Source organism: Euwallacea fornicatus, chromosome 9, assembly GCF_040115645.1.
Source record: "Euwallacea fornicatus isolate EFF26 chromosome 9, ASM4011564v1, whole genome shotgun sequence".
NCBI classification, from domain to species: Eukaryota; Metazoa; Arthropoda; class Insecta; order Coleoptera; family Curculionidae; genus Euwallacea; species Euwallacea fornicatus.
This window is the reverse complement of record NC_089549.1, coordinates 1,173,327-1,191,980: the sequence shown is the minus strand read 5'-3', so window position 1 is coordinate 1,191,980 and position 18,654 is coordinate 1,173,327. Positions and strand designations below refer to the sequence as shown.

Below are 18,654 nucleotides of genomic sequence, written 5' to 3'. Positions count from 1 at the left end.
GCCACAGGGTGATACACTTCTCTTAGTTTCCGAGCGTTGTAAGGATGCTTTTTCGAAGGCGGCATGTTAAGATTACGTTATTGAGGTACTGGTAACTTTAGCAGGCACATTATTTTGATGGAAAAGGAGCAACGGCAAGCCGTTATTCCCATGCTGACAAAAAGTTGTCTGCGCTTAATTAGCGACTAAAAATGACCTTTGGGTCAATGCTCACAATACTAAGTTTTTCCAGGTATTCCTTGTGCTTTATTGGCGTTCTATACAGGGTAATTCACGACTATGTCGTGAACCTCTAGGGATTATTCAGTGCGACAATATTAGACATTTAAGTAGAAGAACCCACGGCCGGAAATATATCCCTAAGGCACTACGACCGTTTGTTTCTTTAAGACCGTTACGTGCAAAAATGCGTATTATCGCGTTCAGTTCGTTTTATTTTAATTTTTACAAAATAAATTACAATATTTGTTCCAAATGTCGTCCTTGGACTTGGACATCGCATCGTGGCAGAGGTGGTCCAGTTCCGTGGCCTTCCAGGTCACCCGATCTAACACCTTTAGATTCCTTTCTTAGGGAATAAGTCAAGTTTCTGGTTTATGAAACGCCAGTTGGCACAGAGCAATACCCGATTGCACCAGCTGCTGCGATATTTGAAGTCGCTCAAAACCATTATCAATGTTTTTTGCCCATTTCCGCAGAAACCATGCACGTCATTTAAACAGGTGGGTTCAAGGTCAAGGACGACATTTTGGACAATTACTCTAGCGTTATTTTGTACAAACGAGTTAAAATATAAAACATGCTGAAACTCGATACAACACATTTTTGCACGTGACTGTCTTAAAATAATATAGGACCGTTGCGCGTTAGGGAGACATTTCTGGATATGGGTTTTTATAATCAAATATTGCATATTATTGCCCTGAATTTTGATACCACAGTTTTCAACCACCTCGTATGTTATACTACATACTTAATAGGTAAATATTCGAAATAAGAGCACCGAATTAATCGAAAAGCAGCCAGGCCACGAGAGGAACGTAAAATAGAAAAAGGAATAAAATCTATAGCCAGCAAATTATTCTCATATTTCACAATGCAGCCTCGGTCTTCTCAGATGCATATTTGTAAATCTCTGTAAAGGCACATTACCGAAACAGTTCTCCATATGAATGATGTGCTTGGGAATTTCACATGGGATTTCGGGCCAGCCAAGTTGGTCGCGCATTCCGATCGGTGTGGGCGGAAGAGGGGATCGGGAGGGATGCTGGGGAGACCTGTGACCCGGCCGGATTGACCCCTAAGTTGTCTGTTGTGTATACGTCGTTGCCAGAAGCGAGAAATGGCCATCTGAAAATCCGTTTAAATTACGATGGGTGAATTGAATTTAGGACCCTATCGAAAGACGTTTGATGAGGAATAATTGCGACTATTCTGTACATTTGACCGACTCGGAAGCGATTCAGTCTTAACATTAATCCTTTTCTTGTTTCTTAAAGGGTAAAGCAGGCGCAGTTCACACTTACGTTTAGTTTTAAGCCGGAGCGCCATTTTGGCTTACGTCCTCTATGTTTATAATTTTTGACTTAATGTCTTTATTTTGATCATTTCATAGTTAACACGCCGTTTGTTTCCGGAAAGTATAATAATTTCGGCGTTTCCGGTTTTGGACCATAATTTCAAACTTGCACCCAAAAAGCTTCTCCAGTCTTTCTCTGTAAAATGAATGATTTATGGATGCTTCGTCAATGGTATTCCTTTCTGATTTATTATTATTTATAGGGCGAATGCCAATAAATTTTCATTCGGATCGGCCTGACAAGCAGGCTTGAAACGAGCTTGCTGGTTACAGGTTTTATGTCTTCTTTTTTCGGCTTATGAGTCAGTTGTTTAGTTCTGTTTAGCTTTCCATCAGTGACAGTTCGAGAAATTCGAAATGTATGTCGTGTATTGATTATTTATGTCGAAATAGAAACAATTATTCCACTCTAGTGACAGGGACCGTCAGTTCCGTAATCATTCCTCACAACTTTGCACCGTACAAAACTCACGTCAAATATTTCTTCTGGGGTTTTAAGAATTTGCCGGGTGAAGAAGCAAATGTCCAAAGTTTCAATTTCACGTCTTTGGCCTTCCCACCTCAGTGAAGGTTTGTTAACTCCATCGTTAATCAGGAACAATGCATTCTATGGCGGCCATTTGCGAGCCAAAAAGTCCGTTTTCTTCCTGCAAAATTTATATCAGTTTCATATTTCGGAGAGATCAATTACCTTTATGCTACGCGTATGTATCGGCTTTTAAACAATTTTTTAGATTTTCAAGGTAATGTTGCAAGCTTTCCTTGCAAAAAATACAGTGAGAATGAACAAAAGAAGGAGGTTTATCACAAAAAATTTTATACGTTTGAGACGTTTATGTAGCGTTTTCTCCAACGTTTAAGTACCAAGAAGCATGATTTTGACATATATGAGCTTGAAAATTACGCAACTCTTGAAAACGCCCTAAACGAAATACTGTGGGCTTCTAAATTATCTCACCCCCCTGTTAACTTTTTAACAAATTTTAATACTCTTTTTAATCCAAAATCAGTTTTTAATAGGACAAGAAACATTCTCTTTTGACTAATTTTTGTTTTTTTTTTTAATATTGCCTACGTCACCGGAGGCGCAAAATGGCCGACTTTTAAAAATTCGAACATGGATCAAGTGACACCCCAAATTAAAGATTTTCCCAAACTACGTTCTGTGGTGTATTGTGATTCAAAATCTATAGATTCGTTTTTGCGACAAATAGCTACAAATTTAGTAAAAAATTCAATACAAACTGAATTAAATAGTACGTAAACAATAAAAAAAACTTATTTATTAGTAAGAAATTAATTTGCTTTCGATTTTGCCTTAAGACCAGATCGAAACTAGACTAACTAGACTATGAACTTTTTTTCCCCCATCTCACTCCCCAGTTGTGGTGCCATCAGATTATTCCTATTATAGAATTTTCTAGAAGGGAAAAAATTTTATATTGCAGTTGACGTCACTGGTGCGTTGATAGAATCATCAGAGTCAAAAAAAGGTTTTTTTGCCCCCAAAATCGATAAGCTGCCCATGAAGTGGAGGCAAGTTATCGATAATAATGAACGGTATGCTGCTACTTAATTAAGTTCCTTTTCAGAGTTATGGTAATTTCAATTTCCTCCAAAAACGGGACAGATATTTCGCAACAACCTGTGTAAACACTGCCATAGAGCTATAGGTTTGTGGAATAACGGCTTATTTTTAATATCAAAATGATTCTTATCAGCAAACGTGTGCGATGACAATGAAATTGTCTTCGATACTTAGCAATTTTTTTCGGAATTATCGTTTAATTTTCACTCCAAGGAAACACAAATATATGCTGAAAAAACTCTGAAAAAATCAAAATTCAGATTTATAGACAATTTCACGTCAAAATTCTGCAGAATCGTCATTTATTTAGTCATTTCGAGAAACTGATTTTTTTACTTTACTGCCTAGACCCCGCATCAATAATAATTAATCATTCAATCAATAATAAAAGAAATTTGAAAATAGATCCGAACCACCTTAAAATACAATGCAATTTTCTCCATTATGAGCTCTTTAACCGATGATAAAAGAACCATTTAAAGTTCGCCCAAGGATTCAAGGGATCATTAATCTTGAAAACCCCGATGGTATATGCATCTGAGAATACCTTTTGTGAGGCCTCACCTGCTTCTTATAGTCTATTGCAAACGTAAGTATGCCACTATATTCTGTTATAAAACTAAATTCTATTGCAACACAAACCTTAGAACTTTCTATTTTCATTAAAAGGAAAAAGCAATGAAATGAATATTTCCTTAATTTAAACTAAAGCAACATCGAATGAAGCTTTAATGAAAACTGGGTGACTATTAGTTTCCTTTTACCACCTTTTTGGCTAAGTAGTAATTAAAAGTAATAACTGCTGATTCATTTTTTGGGCAGTTCTCCCTTGTATGCTTCAATTAGTTCAGAAAAGCCATTGTAATTTGGATTTTATGCTTCGTTATTGATTGATGTCTTGTTTCACATTTCCTACTAAGGGGTTGGCGCGTCCGTTGATCTCTCACTTAGCTCAACTGTCCTTTTTTTCCTTTTAGTTTAGCAAAATATTTTTTTAGGACATCGTGTTCGTTTACGCTCGTACTGTAATGAAATTCGACTATGGGAGAAAGAACCGCGGTAAAAAGAAACAATTTGTCAAAACCGATGTCATACGCTAATTCCATTTGCATAAGAGTAGGATGTTCTAATAAACAACTAGGAAAAAGGTTCTGTTTTATTTAAGCTGTACTGGCACGCAGTGAAACAAAAATAAACAAGTCTAAATACTTTATTCAATCACGCAACACCTGGAAAACACGCTAGTTTCGTGCCTACTTTTAATAGTCTGAGGGATCTGGAAGAAAGTAAATATCAAATAAACTTAATTAAAATAGTTATTTGATCAAGTTTAATGAAGCTGCTACCTAGCATGTCAATGATGTTTGCTAAAGAGTCTGCTACTGAATTCTCACTTAAAAGTTATCAATAATCTTCAAGCTTATACGAGGTCTGGTCCACCTGAACGTCGCACACTTCATGTCTTACGCCGGCCCAAATGTCCATGAATATACAAGATATCTCAAAAGAAGAACGATTAACAAATCTATTTGAATTTATCTAGGCCTTAGAGTTGCATTGTACGTTTCCCAGTCCAAATCTATAAATGCAGAAATTTTTTTCTTTTTTAATTCTCACGTTGTTCATCTCTCGCATAACTGGCGATGCTACACTGGGCAAAAAAGATATAGAGCGAGTCAAGAAATTCCTTTAAAAAAACAACCATTGAGAAGCTCGGTGGCCGAATAGTTTCGAAAACTCTTTATATCCTAATCACTTTTATTCTCGCGTGTTGTAGAATTAAATAAAAACAGCATTTCTAGAGCGGTTTATTTCCTCAGCTTCAATTGTCGCCCGGTCTGGGTCGTTCTCGTAATGTCTACCGGTTTCGCACATTGCCGCGCGGTCAGGGGATTAACTTATAAAACTACATATATTCTAAATTATGAATAGGATACTTAAAACGTTGATTATCCCGTACGTTCCATAATCTCTAAATTTTTATCTTCCGAGAGTAAATATTCCTTGGCTTTAGTAGTAGTCTATAAAGATGAAAGTTTGACTGTGGCGCGTAAACGCAGCGCACCATTCTGGGAAGTAATGTTGCAAGCATGCGATTAGCATATTTTGAAAACTGACAGTCGGGGACAGCGACTGACGTGAACGTCACTTCATGATATGGAGCAGAATGACGGATGACAAAAACTGAATGTTATATACGCTGCGTCTGTTGGATAATCGTCCAGTAGGACAACAATGTGGTGCTGTATCTTTGGACTTGGTCCAACTAGTAAAATCGTGTACTCTCCAGGTATAACGTGTACGAGTGCTGCTGCAGTAGTGAATAACGTTGAAAATCATTTTATCTAGCTTGGAAACATTACCAAACGAGGCCAAGGCGAACTTTTCTTACAGTGACCGAAATCGCGACTTTTCGTCGGTCATACAACAATTCACTATTTTTTGCAGTTTCTGTTGAATGCTAACAAGTCTTCTCTTCATTTCAGGTGAAAAACCCTTCAAATGCGAGTTCGAGGGCTGCGATAGGAGGTTCGCCAACAGCTCCGACAGGAAGAAACACTCCCACGTTCACACCTCCGACAAACCCTACAATTGCCGGGTAAATGGTTGCGATAAATCCTACACTCACCCCTCATCCCTTCGGAAACACATGAAAGTCCATGGGATGAGTGGAAGGTCGCCTCCTCATTACGACTCAGACGGCGAAGAGAGTAACACCTCAAGCACTGGTTCAATAACGGTTGCTGTCAGTCCTCACATACCGCAAAACACGACGAGTGGACTGCAAGTAGTTCCTGGTACTACCTCAATTAGCGACTGGTATACTGGGTGTCAACCAGCGGGACCTAATAGCCATACGGATCCGCTGGGAGGATTAGGCGGTCCCTTTGGCGGCCTTCACCACGGGGCAACGACGGCGTACTAGTACTGAGTTTAAGTACCGTAATTTGTAGTACTGTAATGTGATTTGTGATGTTAGCGGTAAATTTGGATGAACGTTACAGAAGTCAGTAAAATGCTTAGCGTCAAAATGTATTGGGATCTTAGTCCATAGTTTTCTATTTAATAAAATTTTATTCCTGCTCAGGTCCTATGTGAACGAGTTGATTAGGCAGGGAAAAAGTTTCCTCTTACTGCAGTTGCACTTTACAGCCTAGTGGATAAAAGGGGTACTTTATTGCCTATTTTGCGTCAATATAATAACACTTTCTGTCCATTGGGAAAGTAAGAAACTGTTTGTCTTCGTATTCAATTGAAATGTTTTGCTTTTGCTGGCTTCTGATGTTACAAGATAATAAGGTGCTGTGTATTTACTGTTAAGTAACTACTGACGTATAACAATGCTTGTAATTGTGCAAAGATGAGAGTGAAAGAAGGGGTGAAAAAACTTTTTTCTGAGTTCAGTTTCAGGAGAGTGTACAGTGTATAGCTTACAATTTTGTATAACATTCATCTTAGGTTCAAATAGACATTTTTAGAGTTGCTCCACTTCTTATTCTATATAAATTTAAATGTGTTGCCTTGTGTCCTGCTTAACTAGATGGAAATTATTATTGAATTTGTGATACCCGGGTCGTGATTTTTTGTCGATTATTGATATTATCTAAATTAATCAATATTATTCGATATTGATTTTCAGTATTAACGTCCTTGGGGAAATGCGTGCAAACCGATTCAGAAAGAAATACCAAGTGGACGGGAGTTAATATCAACTAAGAAGACATCACACGCGGTCTGAAAAAGAGAAAAAAATATTTTTTTTTGCCTACGATGCTCTTTATAATTTTTTTTTTATCGAGACATATGGTTCCTTGAGAATCATGATCTCTCGAATGAAGGGATATTAGAAAAAAAATTTTTCATGGTTTTTCTAAAATATATTTTCTTCATAACAAGGTACCTAAGGCCTATTCAGATTTTTAGGTTTTGATACGGAATCATTCCCCTTTTTGGCACAATGAAAAAATAGAAAATTTTTATATGTAAATCTCATAAGCATCAATTTTATTGTGGCTATTGTTTCCTTAATTAAATAACTTCGTTAGTTTATTTAATTAAATTAAACTTAATCCAAAAAGTTCTTCAGCTTTTTCGTTCTAAAATTTTCTCAACACATATTTATCTTTATACAAATATATTTCCCAACAAAAGTCCCTTTATTAATATTAATTTTTTAAATTTCTGTCGATGTTTTTTCTCCTTCCTGAAATTTGCTTGCATTGAATATTCTATAGTGGGTATATTTGTAAAACTTGCCAATTCCTAGATTTCCAGAAGCACAAAAGTTAAAGAATGCACGTTGACTTTATAATGGAGAGGAAACACGAAGAATAAAAAAGTTCTCACTTGCGATAGACAGTATTGTAGGAGTGGCAACCCCCTCTGTTTATAAATAGTTAACATGGATCAAGTGATATATCGTTTCAAATTCTCTAAACTACCATGCCAAAATTTTGGTTTTACATTCGCTGACTTATCCGATGGGCTGAGGCGGGGCCCAGTTGCCCCGCAGCTGACCTATCCGACTAGCTGAGGCACCCCTTCACAGCAGATCGGATACCTCATATCGGCTATTTGACCCCCGACATTTCTGGGTGACTACCAAAAAAAACCTCGGTCAGAGGTAGGTGGTTTCAAAGCTTATCACCGTGAATGTGATGTTTTTTGACCGATGGTCGTTTGGCGAGATTTGAGACCATAATATTACTGAGCAAGTTAGTCAGTAATACTGGTAGCCAAGTGAAAATTACTTGTAGGTCAATAAAACAATGAAGTACTGACTCGTGGCTGTCTACCAATGCTGACAAATCAGACTTGGTATCCTATGACAGAAGCGACAACGAGCACCGATTTCAGGCAAATAAAACTGTATGGAAATCTTTATTATTGAAGCCACATATTAAGTATTTGGGAGATGACCAGCGACCACATGTGAACCTGGAAAATGTGAGAAAAATGTGTAATGAGATAATAGGACTGAAAGTGGATTTTTTTCACTTGCCATAATATGAGAATCAGCTTTGGTATACTGACGATGAATGGATGAACGATTGATACACAGTCATCGGAAACTGGGATAGACAGAACAGGTCGCAGAAAATGCTCATTCTGTCCCTTGGAAGACTGGATAATTGTGATCTAAGATGAAGTTTACGCTAATCTTATTTGAAGTTGCCAACGAAAGCTGTAACACATGAAATGGAATGAGGGATTCACACCTATTCCGAAAATTTCGCAGCCCTACGAGCTGCATGCGGTAACAGGATGAGTTGAGACCTCCTTTAGAATTTCAGTGACACCCTCGGAAACTGACAAGCACAAAGAGGGTAACTCCAGGTTGAATTTCGGGTGGAGGAAATGAACGGGTTGATCATTCGATCAAGCGAAGTAATCAATTACAGTCACACGCTGAACTCCTGGTCAAGGGCAAAAAAAGAGCACAGACAAACTGGATACAGGCAGCGGCATATAAAAAACACAAGTTGCCTTGGATACATCCAAGGTATCATGACTACTAAAGAGTGGGAAATATAGACATGTACCATGCCTATGCTAAATCTAAATCATGAAGAAATAAGCCATCACGATCACCAAAAATTATTTGCAGGTAAACACATCTTTCCATTACAGTGAATCGAGGCTGTCGTTGAATGATAAAAGGTCATATAAGTAACCGTTCGAATATGATAGCAACTACGTTACTCAGGTACTACTCGCAAGTACTACCTGCATAATGTTGTGTACTCTAATAGGAAGCACATTTATTAAGGTATTTGACAATAAAAAAATGGTATAAGAAAGGTGTTGTATTGAAATTTTAGATCAATATGATAGGATTAAAAATGTGTGTTATTTGGAACCGCTGCTGCTTTGGAGACCTTCATAGACATGCTTTGTTGTTTGCGATTCGTAAGTTTTTGTGCGACCTATCGTGATGACTAATGTCTTTATTATTTGGACACAATATATATAGTTTTTTTAAACATTTGGAGAATTATACATTGCATTTTTGGTGATCTGATAAAAGCCTGGAAAGTCGAATAGAATTTCTTCATGTAGCTTTTATGTTCTTGAATTAAAAATGGAAAATCCCAAAATGGCACTGCTAAATTGCTGGTGTTCAATTACAATAAATTATTAGTAACTATTCGAACATTTACCTCTTGTTCAGTCCTCGTACGTTGTTCATTTCCCCAACGGACAAGTAAAATAAACAACTTATAAATTTTGTAAATTCGTACCTAAAAATAGGGAAGTTCTGCAAGAAAAAATATTGTAAAAAGATTTTATTGTAAATAAAGCTGTCACTTTCAGGGATCTCTGTATATTTCTGGCAAACTGGGAAAAGTTTACTATAAATAAAAAATAAATAAATCTTGACTGATATACTTCGAGTGTTTTATTTACGCTTTCGCCTTAGGAAAATAAATTTAGCGGATTAAGGTAACTGATAAAGAGTCGACTTAATAGATGCAAGTATTAGAAAGATATGTTAATTAGAGGCATTTATGTATTTTGTGGGTGTATCATTTTAGATATATGCATGTGTGTATGTACATATACCGCACCTCCAAAATCGTATAGTTGCGTCCGGTAAATAGCCCAAGTACTGAACATGTGGAAGACTAATTTTATTAATAGTACTAACAAAGTTTGCATAATAAAAATAGACACCAAAAATACGTATTTATTTTGTTTCAATTTAGTAGGTCAGTCTCAGTGCCCAGTCATAATATAAATCACACCTACATTAACGTTATTACACTGGTAGTACTAATTAACAGAATAGATGGGCCTGTATATGCTATATCGGCACTTAAAAGATAATGATTCATAAAAAATACAAATAACTTTCAGTTATATATAAAAAGTGCTGCCACTTAGCGCTACGATTATTATACGAGCAAGTAGTTGTATATACAACTAATTTGTGTATAAAACGATAAGATCTCCGGGAATCAAATGAACAAATAATATCTTAGCGCATCGTAAAAATTTTTGCGTAATAGTATATACAGGGTATCCGGGAAAATGTGGGCAATCTCTCGAATTCATAGATAATCAAATAATGTTTTAAATAGCCTCTATCTTAGACTTAGCTTTTCTCGGTATTCTAGGTTTTCTCGCTCGCTATTGCAAAAATTTATCGTTTTCGAGAAAAAATAATTTTCGCCGGCTATAATTTTCGTTTATCTCGTTCCGAAAACTCATTGAAACGATGACAATTTTATACATTACTGTCTACATAGCCTAATGGAAAAACATTCATTAAAATGTCCAGAAATATGATTTCTTATTTTATTAGTCAAAATAATTACTCTTGTACAAGATTTTCATCAAACGGATAGCGCACGACATGTATATATGTAGATATTTTCCAAAGTGATGTTTGGAGAATAAGAAAATGTTGTTGATCGTTCGGAAACAACTGCTCAAGATCGTTAAATATAGTATTAATCTTATTATTTAAAAAATGTAACAATAGCCACTAATGCACAAAATCAGAATTGCAATATGTACATAAATATTTAATAACTTTGATCATATGTGTAGTAATACTGATACTGTAAATTTCACTTTATATGTATAAACAGTAATTACCTCTCCAAACCTGCTGTTTAGCAGGGTTTGGTATAAATCGCATAGTTCGCACTCTCTCCAACTTTCGTTCTTTCTTCTCAAGCTCCGAAAAAATTGCGTAACGCCAAATTCTATTTTGCAATTTGTGTAATTCCTTTCTATGTTCTTTATCATCTGAGATGATACCTAAGGCAAAAGTATAAAATATACTTACCAGTTTTAGGAAAAAATTCTGTTTAATTTTCATAAACAGCTTACGTCGTTGGAAACAGTTTTTATTTGATGCAGTAAACAGAACTTCAAATCACGTAACTTTTTATGCACGTCACAAGCACGTTATATGAGCTGTGATGCCACATTTTCCCCAAATTAACATATAAGAGGCACGCGAGAAGCTCCTCACACCGACTGTTTAAGAATTTGGGCATTATATCAACAATAATAATAGCAAAACCGATAATAAATAACTAGGAGCATGATTTCAGTACTCAAAAGGATAAACTTTTACTGTCTATATTGGTGGACAACGAACATGAAAAATTGAGCGGCAACCGTGCAAAAAATAGGGTTATGTTTAAATATTCAAATATATCTTTATTCTTTTTTGGCACATTAAATTTATATGGCTTGTTATTTTACATAAGGCGACTCTCAATTGTTATATTTTGTGACGTGAATAAAAAGTTACATTATTTTAACCGTACACAAGTATTCTTGTAAAGTGCACCATTATTACAAATCCTTTTCGTGTTGAAATGTGCCGGTTGTTGACGCTTGTGGTGTTTATCTGGATTTTCAGTAGCCCAAATACGTTGGCTCTGTCGATTAAACCTGCTGTGTTGGTAAAGTTGCATTCATTAATTTAATGTAGAAATCTACAAGCTGATTCCATCTTTATAGGTGATATTTCCAAGATGGAGGTATCTACAGTTCTTGAATCTTTGTCAGCAACGCTTCCACAAGTTATCACTTTTTACAAAGAACTGTGTTGGGATGAGCAGCGAGGAAAGTCTAGGTAAAGAGTCCACGGGAATAATAATGAATCTCTATGTGGTATATCATAAAAAATATGGTTTGTGCCCCTGGCATAAAACCTTTTTACGCCTTCATCTGACGGGCGTCCTTCTGCTAAGTTAAAGTTAACTTTTCCGCCCTCAGTACTAAAATAATTAATTTTTCAGAAGTCTATGTCAAATTATGTGGGAATATATCAAACTCTTGGAAACATCGTCGACAAGATCATTTCCAGTTGAATGCCAACCATTGCATGTTTTTTTCATTTTCATGAAAATGATTTTTCTAGCAGTGTTATCAGGACATCGATAAATTGGCCCTAAGCAAATTATGTGGGGCAAACACGTCCACCAAATGATTTAGCTACCTGCTACCAAAAAGGAGTATTCTAGAAATTGATAGTTAATCACATTTAACTCATTCCGTGACAGGTCCATATCGTTTTAAAAATATCCGTCACCATCGTCGGATGCCTCGCATACCGTTTATCAAACTCTGGCAGCCGCATTAAAAAGACAAAAACTCTATTATACCTGTTCGGTACGAAACGTTCATGTTCACATGGTGTAACTGATTGTTTTTCTCTGCGTCAAATTTAAAACGAAAAGGTCGGGAAGGCCTCGAAAGTCGAAACAATGCTGCTCCGGAGTGACAGCCAGTTATAAATGATCGCGATCGGTTAATGAAATGATAATGGTAATAAGGCGCATTCCTTTCGCTGAGGTGACCTGCGCCCGTAGGACCTGACCTCGACCAAAAACTACCTGGATCACATTTACATACATAGATTTAGGATGAGGAACAATATTTTTGGCAGTATTGACATATTGTTCTAGTGATGATGTATGTATTTGCCTGATTGGACTCATCGGCAACCCATCCAAGTGATTTTCTTAACATTGATATCGCCAGCAATAATACGTGTTGTTATTGTTGACGATATTTAGGCCCAATTAAACACATTCCTGATATTACTTCAATTCACGTTTTTCTTCTATTTTTCTTGAGAACAATGCATAATGCACATACCATAATAGTTATGCTTGTTAGAACACTGACATTGCACCCAAGATCCTTTGGGGTGTTCCATTCCTTTTCAGTCGATTAGACAGAGTCGAAATTAATTCCTTGATATTAGTTGCCATACAATTGATATATTTGCCCCTAAAGCCTCCATCTCTTTATTGTCCTTCAGGCAGCTCCGAATCAAGAGTATCTCCTATACCAGGGTTCCCCAATTTTTTTAGAGATATTTCAATCTGGAGAAATTTTGTTCACACATGAAAACTGTTCCACAGGCAGTAATTTTTTTTTTAACAAAATTTCTAATATTGCTATAATTTTTTTTTGGCTATGAAAAGTAAAACTGAATTAAATTTTAATTTCTAAACAAAAAATTCATATCATTGTTAAATTGCAAATCCATCAATGCTCGTTCCATATTCACATTAATCTTATCAAGACCTACTTCGAATTGATTAGGGAACAAAATGATAAAACATTTTTTCGTATTTACAAAAATCACATATGTAGTTCGTTTTCTAACACTACAAAATTTTCGCAACGTTGAAAATGTGAAAATTATTTTTTTGGACTTGTTGCGTGGAGTGCGTGCACGAGTTTTCCTTCTTGATTGTAAGTTTACATTAAGGAAATAAAAATTTTCAATTATATCTGTCAAAGATGGAACCTGCAAGTTCTGAAAGTGGCTTTAATTTTTCGATTATAAATATATTAATTTCATTTCGCAACTCAAAGAAACGTTCACTTTTTTGCAGCTCAATTATAGCGCTTCAGTGCGGTATAACAAATTGCCATACTCAGTTTTAATTTTTTTTTTTAAACTGTATGATGACGTTTAGCTTTTCTTATAAAAATTACTGCGGAAACATAGATAGATATTACACGCGTTAAATTAAGCATTTTTTCATACAAAGTAGAAAGAAAAATTTCGATACACTTTTATAAGTCATTAATATTTAATATTGTGAATAAATGTGAATTATTCATGAACGAATTTCGAGAACTTCCGCATTGACAGGTGTCAAGGATCGGATTTAGACCCCTACATCCTAGTTTCGTGGCTCCTGACCTAACAATCTTCAACTTGGGATTGAAACTTAGCACGTAAGTATCAGTATGAAATCAAATAAAACTCTAGCAGAGTTCTTCTACCGAAATTGTGCACCTTTCGTAGTTGTTGGAATTTCAATTTTTTTCTTTGATACACATGGGATGATGAGGTTTCTAGAAGAACAAGTTATAGTTCAACGGAGTAAACAATAACTAACCGAATTAACCATTATCTCTATATCTTAATATATTGGAAGTTGCTTACAATTCGAATTCTGTTTTACTCAAAGAGTCTCCAAAACATCTCCCTTTTAAAACCCATTAAACTCATAAGGAACGGGCAAAACAAGCATTCCTTACATTTTTTATAGGCTTCTCTCGGCTCGAATTAATTTGATTTCATTTTATTGTGACGCGGCTCAATAAATAAATCCCGAATAGAGAGAGATGGCGCCAGAGGGGCCGTCTGGCGCCAAAAAGGTCCCCACATTAATATATAAAAAAATTATCAATTTAAAAAATTTCGACGTTTTACGACGTTTTTCGATGAGTTATGACGGGTGATTATGGGAAAAAAACTGCCAATAGGTTACGAACCGTCAACGTAGGGCGTTGATTGAGTCATTTGCTATTTGCCATCAAATATCTGATCGACAACAGATTAACAGGAGAATTAATCCAAGACATGCCTCTCATATTTAATTTTTTACTTGAACCTTTTTTAATGTTCATCCTTTATTATTTAAGTTTCTAAAGTTAAATGAGAATTAATATGAAATAATCAAACAATAATTTTACTACTAGCAGTTTTGCAAACATCTTTAAGTTGACCCAGTAAGTTTATATTAAACTTAGAAACTAACGTATTACGTACTTCACCGACAACGTAGATATAGCTACATTCATTCATCCCGTGGCAATTGACTAAATTATTACTTACGCACCCGCGTTTTATGGCCTTATACAAATGCATATGATTGTGAACGAATCTTCGATCTATGACCAGGTCCATTGAGACGAGTTTTAGGTCATATTTCACCGGGATGACGTTGGTCATTGCCTGTTCTTAGGAATGTCGTCTGGCGTCTGCCTAAAGCCATAAGACGCGCGCCAACGCATCCTATCTCTACTCCAATCGAGCCCCGTCATACATTTATTAATACAACTTATGAGGTGGGTCTTATTTTGGGCTCCATTCGAAACGTCTCGACGAATATTTTGGTTGCTTTAATCGTTCCAAAGCATAAAACCTTTTCAGCATGGGTTCCACATTACTCGGAAAAAGCTGATAAAATGGACTCGATGTATCGTAGTTAAAAATCGCGATTTTAACTAAAGAATTGAAAAATCATTTAGAAATGCAATTTAATACAATCGACAACAACCATAAGCCAATCCTCTGCGAGTACTGTTGGACAGGAATGGGTGCATGACAGGGTACATTGCTTAAATAATGTAAAGAATGAGCGACCAGATAAATGCGTGACCAAAAATTGGGAACCCAAGTATTCATGGCGAGCTAAATGGAATCAGTAATATTGCCTGCAACGAAAATCTGGAAAAGTGTCATAAACATCAGGAAATACCTAGAGGAACTAGGGGTGGTAAATAGGAAACTCCCGCTAATGCTTACCTAAGCATACCACAGAAATCCACTGCAGCAGTGGTGGCAATTACTGGTCTACTTCCAATGGATATGCTCTTGGAGGAGGTGTCACTGCTTCGTCCACATATTGCAAACCACCATACCAAAAAAGAACTTCAAAAGAAATGAAAAATGATGCATTTAATGCCCATTGGAATAACAAATTTCTTCGGTAGTTTTCACTGTAGTGTTATTCGAAGATAAATATGATATATTATTCAAGTCTCACAATCCTAGCAATCCAATTACATTAAAATTGATTTTGGGTACACTCCAGAATGTTCGGCTTCATGCGGGGAATATACGAGGTGTTCCAAAAAGATCATGCCAAACTTAAAGATGTTATAAGTGAACGATTTTGACATAGAAACCTCTAGATAGAATTGAGCGGTTTCGGCTCCAGATTCGTTTACGTTCAAAAGGTTTCGATATTGAATTTAACAGAATGGAATAAAAACAAACAAAATAACCACTTTGTTGTTTCCTCTGTTTTATTAAAGACGTTTATTGAAACGTTCCTATGAAACTACAGGATAGAATATGCTTTCAACAGGACAAGGCACCCACACATTTTGCCTGTCCTATGCAGGATCATCTAAACCATTATTTTTATGGGAGATGGATTTGGAAGGGTCGAACCTGTCAGGTGGCCAGCACGAAGTCCCCATTTAAGCCTGTTGGATTTTTTCCTTCGAGGTTACATCAATTCGTTGATATATGAAACTCCTGCAGTCATCCAAGAGGAACTGTTGGAACGAATGATGGCAGCCTTTCTTCGTACTGCAAGATTCGCACATCTTGCATCGCGATTTAATTATTCAAAGAATCTTAAAATTGGGGTCGTCACGTTGCACCAATATTATATTTTTTTGCGTTACCTTTGATAGAAATTAATTAAATATCGAGGTTTTTTACTGTCAACAATCTAACATTACTTTTTTGAACAAAAATGACTGGAGCCGAAACACCTCATTTCTGACCAGTGGTTTCTATGCAAGAATCCTTCACTGCAATGGTCCCTAGAACCTCCTTAAGGCTGGCATGTCCTTTTCGGAACACCCTGTAGAAGACTACTCTAAGATAATACTCATATCCTCCTGTATCTTTTTGGTCCACATCTCGGCACTCTGATCTGTGATAGTAAAAGATGTGAGGTAACAAATAGCCGTGCGAAATCTCTTGTTACCACACAAGATGTGCCATAAAATCGACTAATTTTGTCGGTAATGGTAGTTATGTTAATCAATGGTTTCCATTTAAAACGTTCACCCTCTAGATACAATAAAAGCTGCCACGTTTAAAAACATGCTGTCTCAGAACGCATCATCCCAAATTAAAATCGAACCGACCCACTGTTCTAAGTAGATGGCAATCAAGATAGGAATGTTAGAAATGTTTAGAAAACATTGTGAAGCCACGTGTATCTTCTTCGGCCGCACCTGGGACCGAAATCGTTGAAATTGATGTAAAATTAAACCACCGTGGTGTTTTTGGGTCCTTCTGGGAGTTTAGCACATTATTTGGTTACCTGGGCCATATATCACCTGCGGTTGGGCTCACCTTTGACTGTTTTACAAGATTTAATTATTTTTCGGCAGATTTGAATCCCAGATACGGTTCTTTCGTTTATGCGTCTCTGTTGTACACTCGAGGGGAATTCAGTTTAGATTGTTTTATAGTCGTACGAAAAAAAAAATGCTTTAAGTGCAGGGCCATTCAGTCATCGGTTATAGTTGTTACTTAAAACTATGGATAATCTTCCTTCCAAAGAACATTTTATTTCTATGATAATATCGCTCTTCAAATGGCTTGCCACAAAACCGAAAAAATAGCTTAAGGTTTTATGTAATTAATTAATTGCAGCCTAACGTGCGGCAAGTAAACGTTCCGCGACAATATAGTAGTGTTCACATAAATATTATGAATAATTATGAAACGTCCGCAGACCTGCAATCATGAAGCAGTATCGGATTTCCCCTGTCATGGGCCTAATGGAACTCCCAATCGGATACACATTTTATGTTTATTTTGTTTGTGTCGACCCATGGTCATGGGAAAAACATTATTTATAACTTGCACGAATATTTCTGAACACACTCGTGTGATTCTCATCTGCAGCCCGTGCGTAACGGTTCTCGCTGGTGCGTTAACAGTTACTTTTCTCGGTCCTTATTATGTAATAATTATTCACCCAACAAACAAATTCTTGCCCACATGGGGGTGAGGTGTTGCGCACGAGCAATAGGCGAGGGTGAAGATCACGCGAGTGTGTGTGAAAATTCCCGGTGAGAACTATCTTTGGGGAATGAGGTTGTCGATGAAGGTTTCTAGGTGTAAAACAATGCAGCGTAGTTGTGATTAGTATCTCGCAAATTTTGAATATCGTTAAAAAACTTTGTGGCCAAGATATGATCCCAATAAGTACAATGGAGGTTCACTAGATGAATGCCAAAATGTCATTATATTTTGCAAAGTCACACTAGATGGTTAGGATTCCCTCCTTCCGATAAGATTATTTCCAAGATACTACATATCAACATTGCGACTCACAACATAGTAATAACAAAACAAAGGGATAAACAGTTATTTAGATCATCTTCATTAATCTTCAGAAACCAATATTTCGTCCTAGTAAAATTGATAATTTCCAAGGGAATGGAGAAATTGGCCCTATGCTCTGTTCTGAGTTTCTCTGTAAATTATTTTGTTGGCAAAGTTATCAGGTGATTGAAATATTGGCCTTAACTTTTAAGTTAACGATTAAGTTCTTGAGGTGCTTCCTAGTTGGGAAGCACTCGTTTAACCGTAGAATTTTGCGAGTTTCAACATCCATGTAATAGACTTGATTTTCTTGACGGGATTGTTGCTCAGAGTTTTAGATTTTCTAGCTTTAATGTTGGAATTAACAGCAATTTAACAATTTAAGTCTATGCCAATTAGCTCCCCAATCTATACTATTTTCTAATCTCTTGTGAACATAAAATATTCATGTAAACAAATTCATGTCGCTTACACGTCATCAATTCCAAACTAGAGTGTTAAACAGGACCGTAGTCAGCCAGCTATTACCTCGATTTTTTTTTTAATTCTGAGGGGAATAGTATAAGAATCCAACCATGTTTAGTGTATTTCAAAAACGATGACTTCCTGTATATTAAACGGTAAAAAAAGTTT

The 18,654-nt window shown here is 36.3% G+C and overlaps 2 protein-coding genes and 1 long non-coding RNA gene across 4 annotated transcripts in view; 2 read left to right on the top strand and 1 right to left on the bottom strand.

Moving 5' to 3' along the window:
* Positions 1-9,557, top strand: part of LOC136341156 (zinc finger protein ZIC 4-like) — a 43,130-nt gene extending 33,573 nt beyond the window's left edge. The window contains exon 2 of one of the 2 annotated variants that reach the window (XM_066285823.1): positions 5,654-9,557. In XM_066285823.1, coding sequence (XP_066141920.1) covers positions 5,654-6,093 — 440 coding nt within the window. In that variant the 3' untranslated portion in view covers positions 6,094-9,557. The remainder of the gene's footprint in view (positions 1-5,653) is intronic. The other variant, XM_066285824.1, reaches the window with a different exon arrangement.
* LOC136341160 (uncharacterized) lies at positions 379-11,046 on the bottom strand. Its single transcript, XR_010732450.1, has 3 exons — positions 10,963-11,046; positions 2,052-2,226; positions 379-1,350 (listed from the first exon to the last, which is right to left on the bottom strand). It is a non-coding gene; the product is annotated as an uncharacterized lncRNA (long non-coding RNA).
* Positions 11,047-11,452: 406 nt separating this feature from the next.
* LOC136341258 (uncharacterized) overlaps positions 11,453-18,654 on the top strand; it is a 33,059-nt gene continuing 25,857 nt past the window's right edge. The window contains exons 1-2 of the mRNA XM_066286036.1: positions 11,453-11,590; positions 11,649-11,763. Coding sequence (XP_066142133.1) covers positions 11,504-11,590; positions 11,649-11,763 — 202 coding nt within the window. The 5' untranslated portion in view covers positions 11,453-11,503. The remainder of the gene's footprint in view (positions 11,591-11,648; positions 11,764-18,654) is intronic.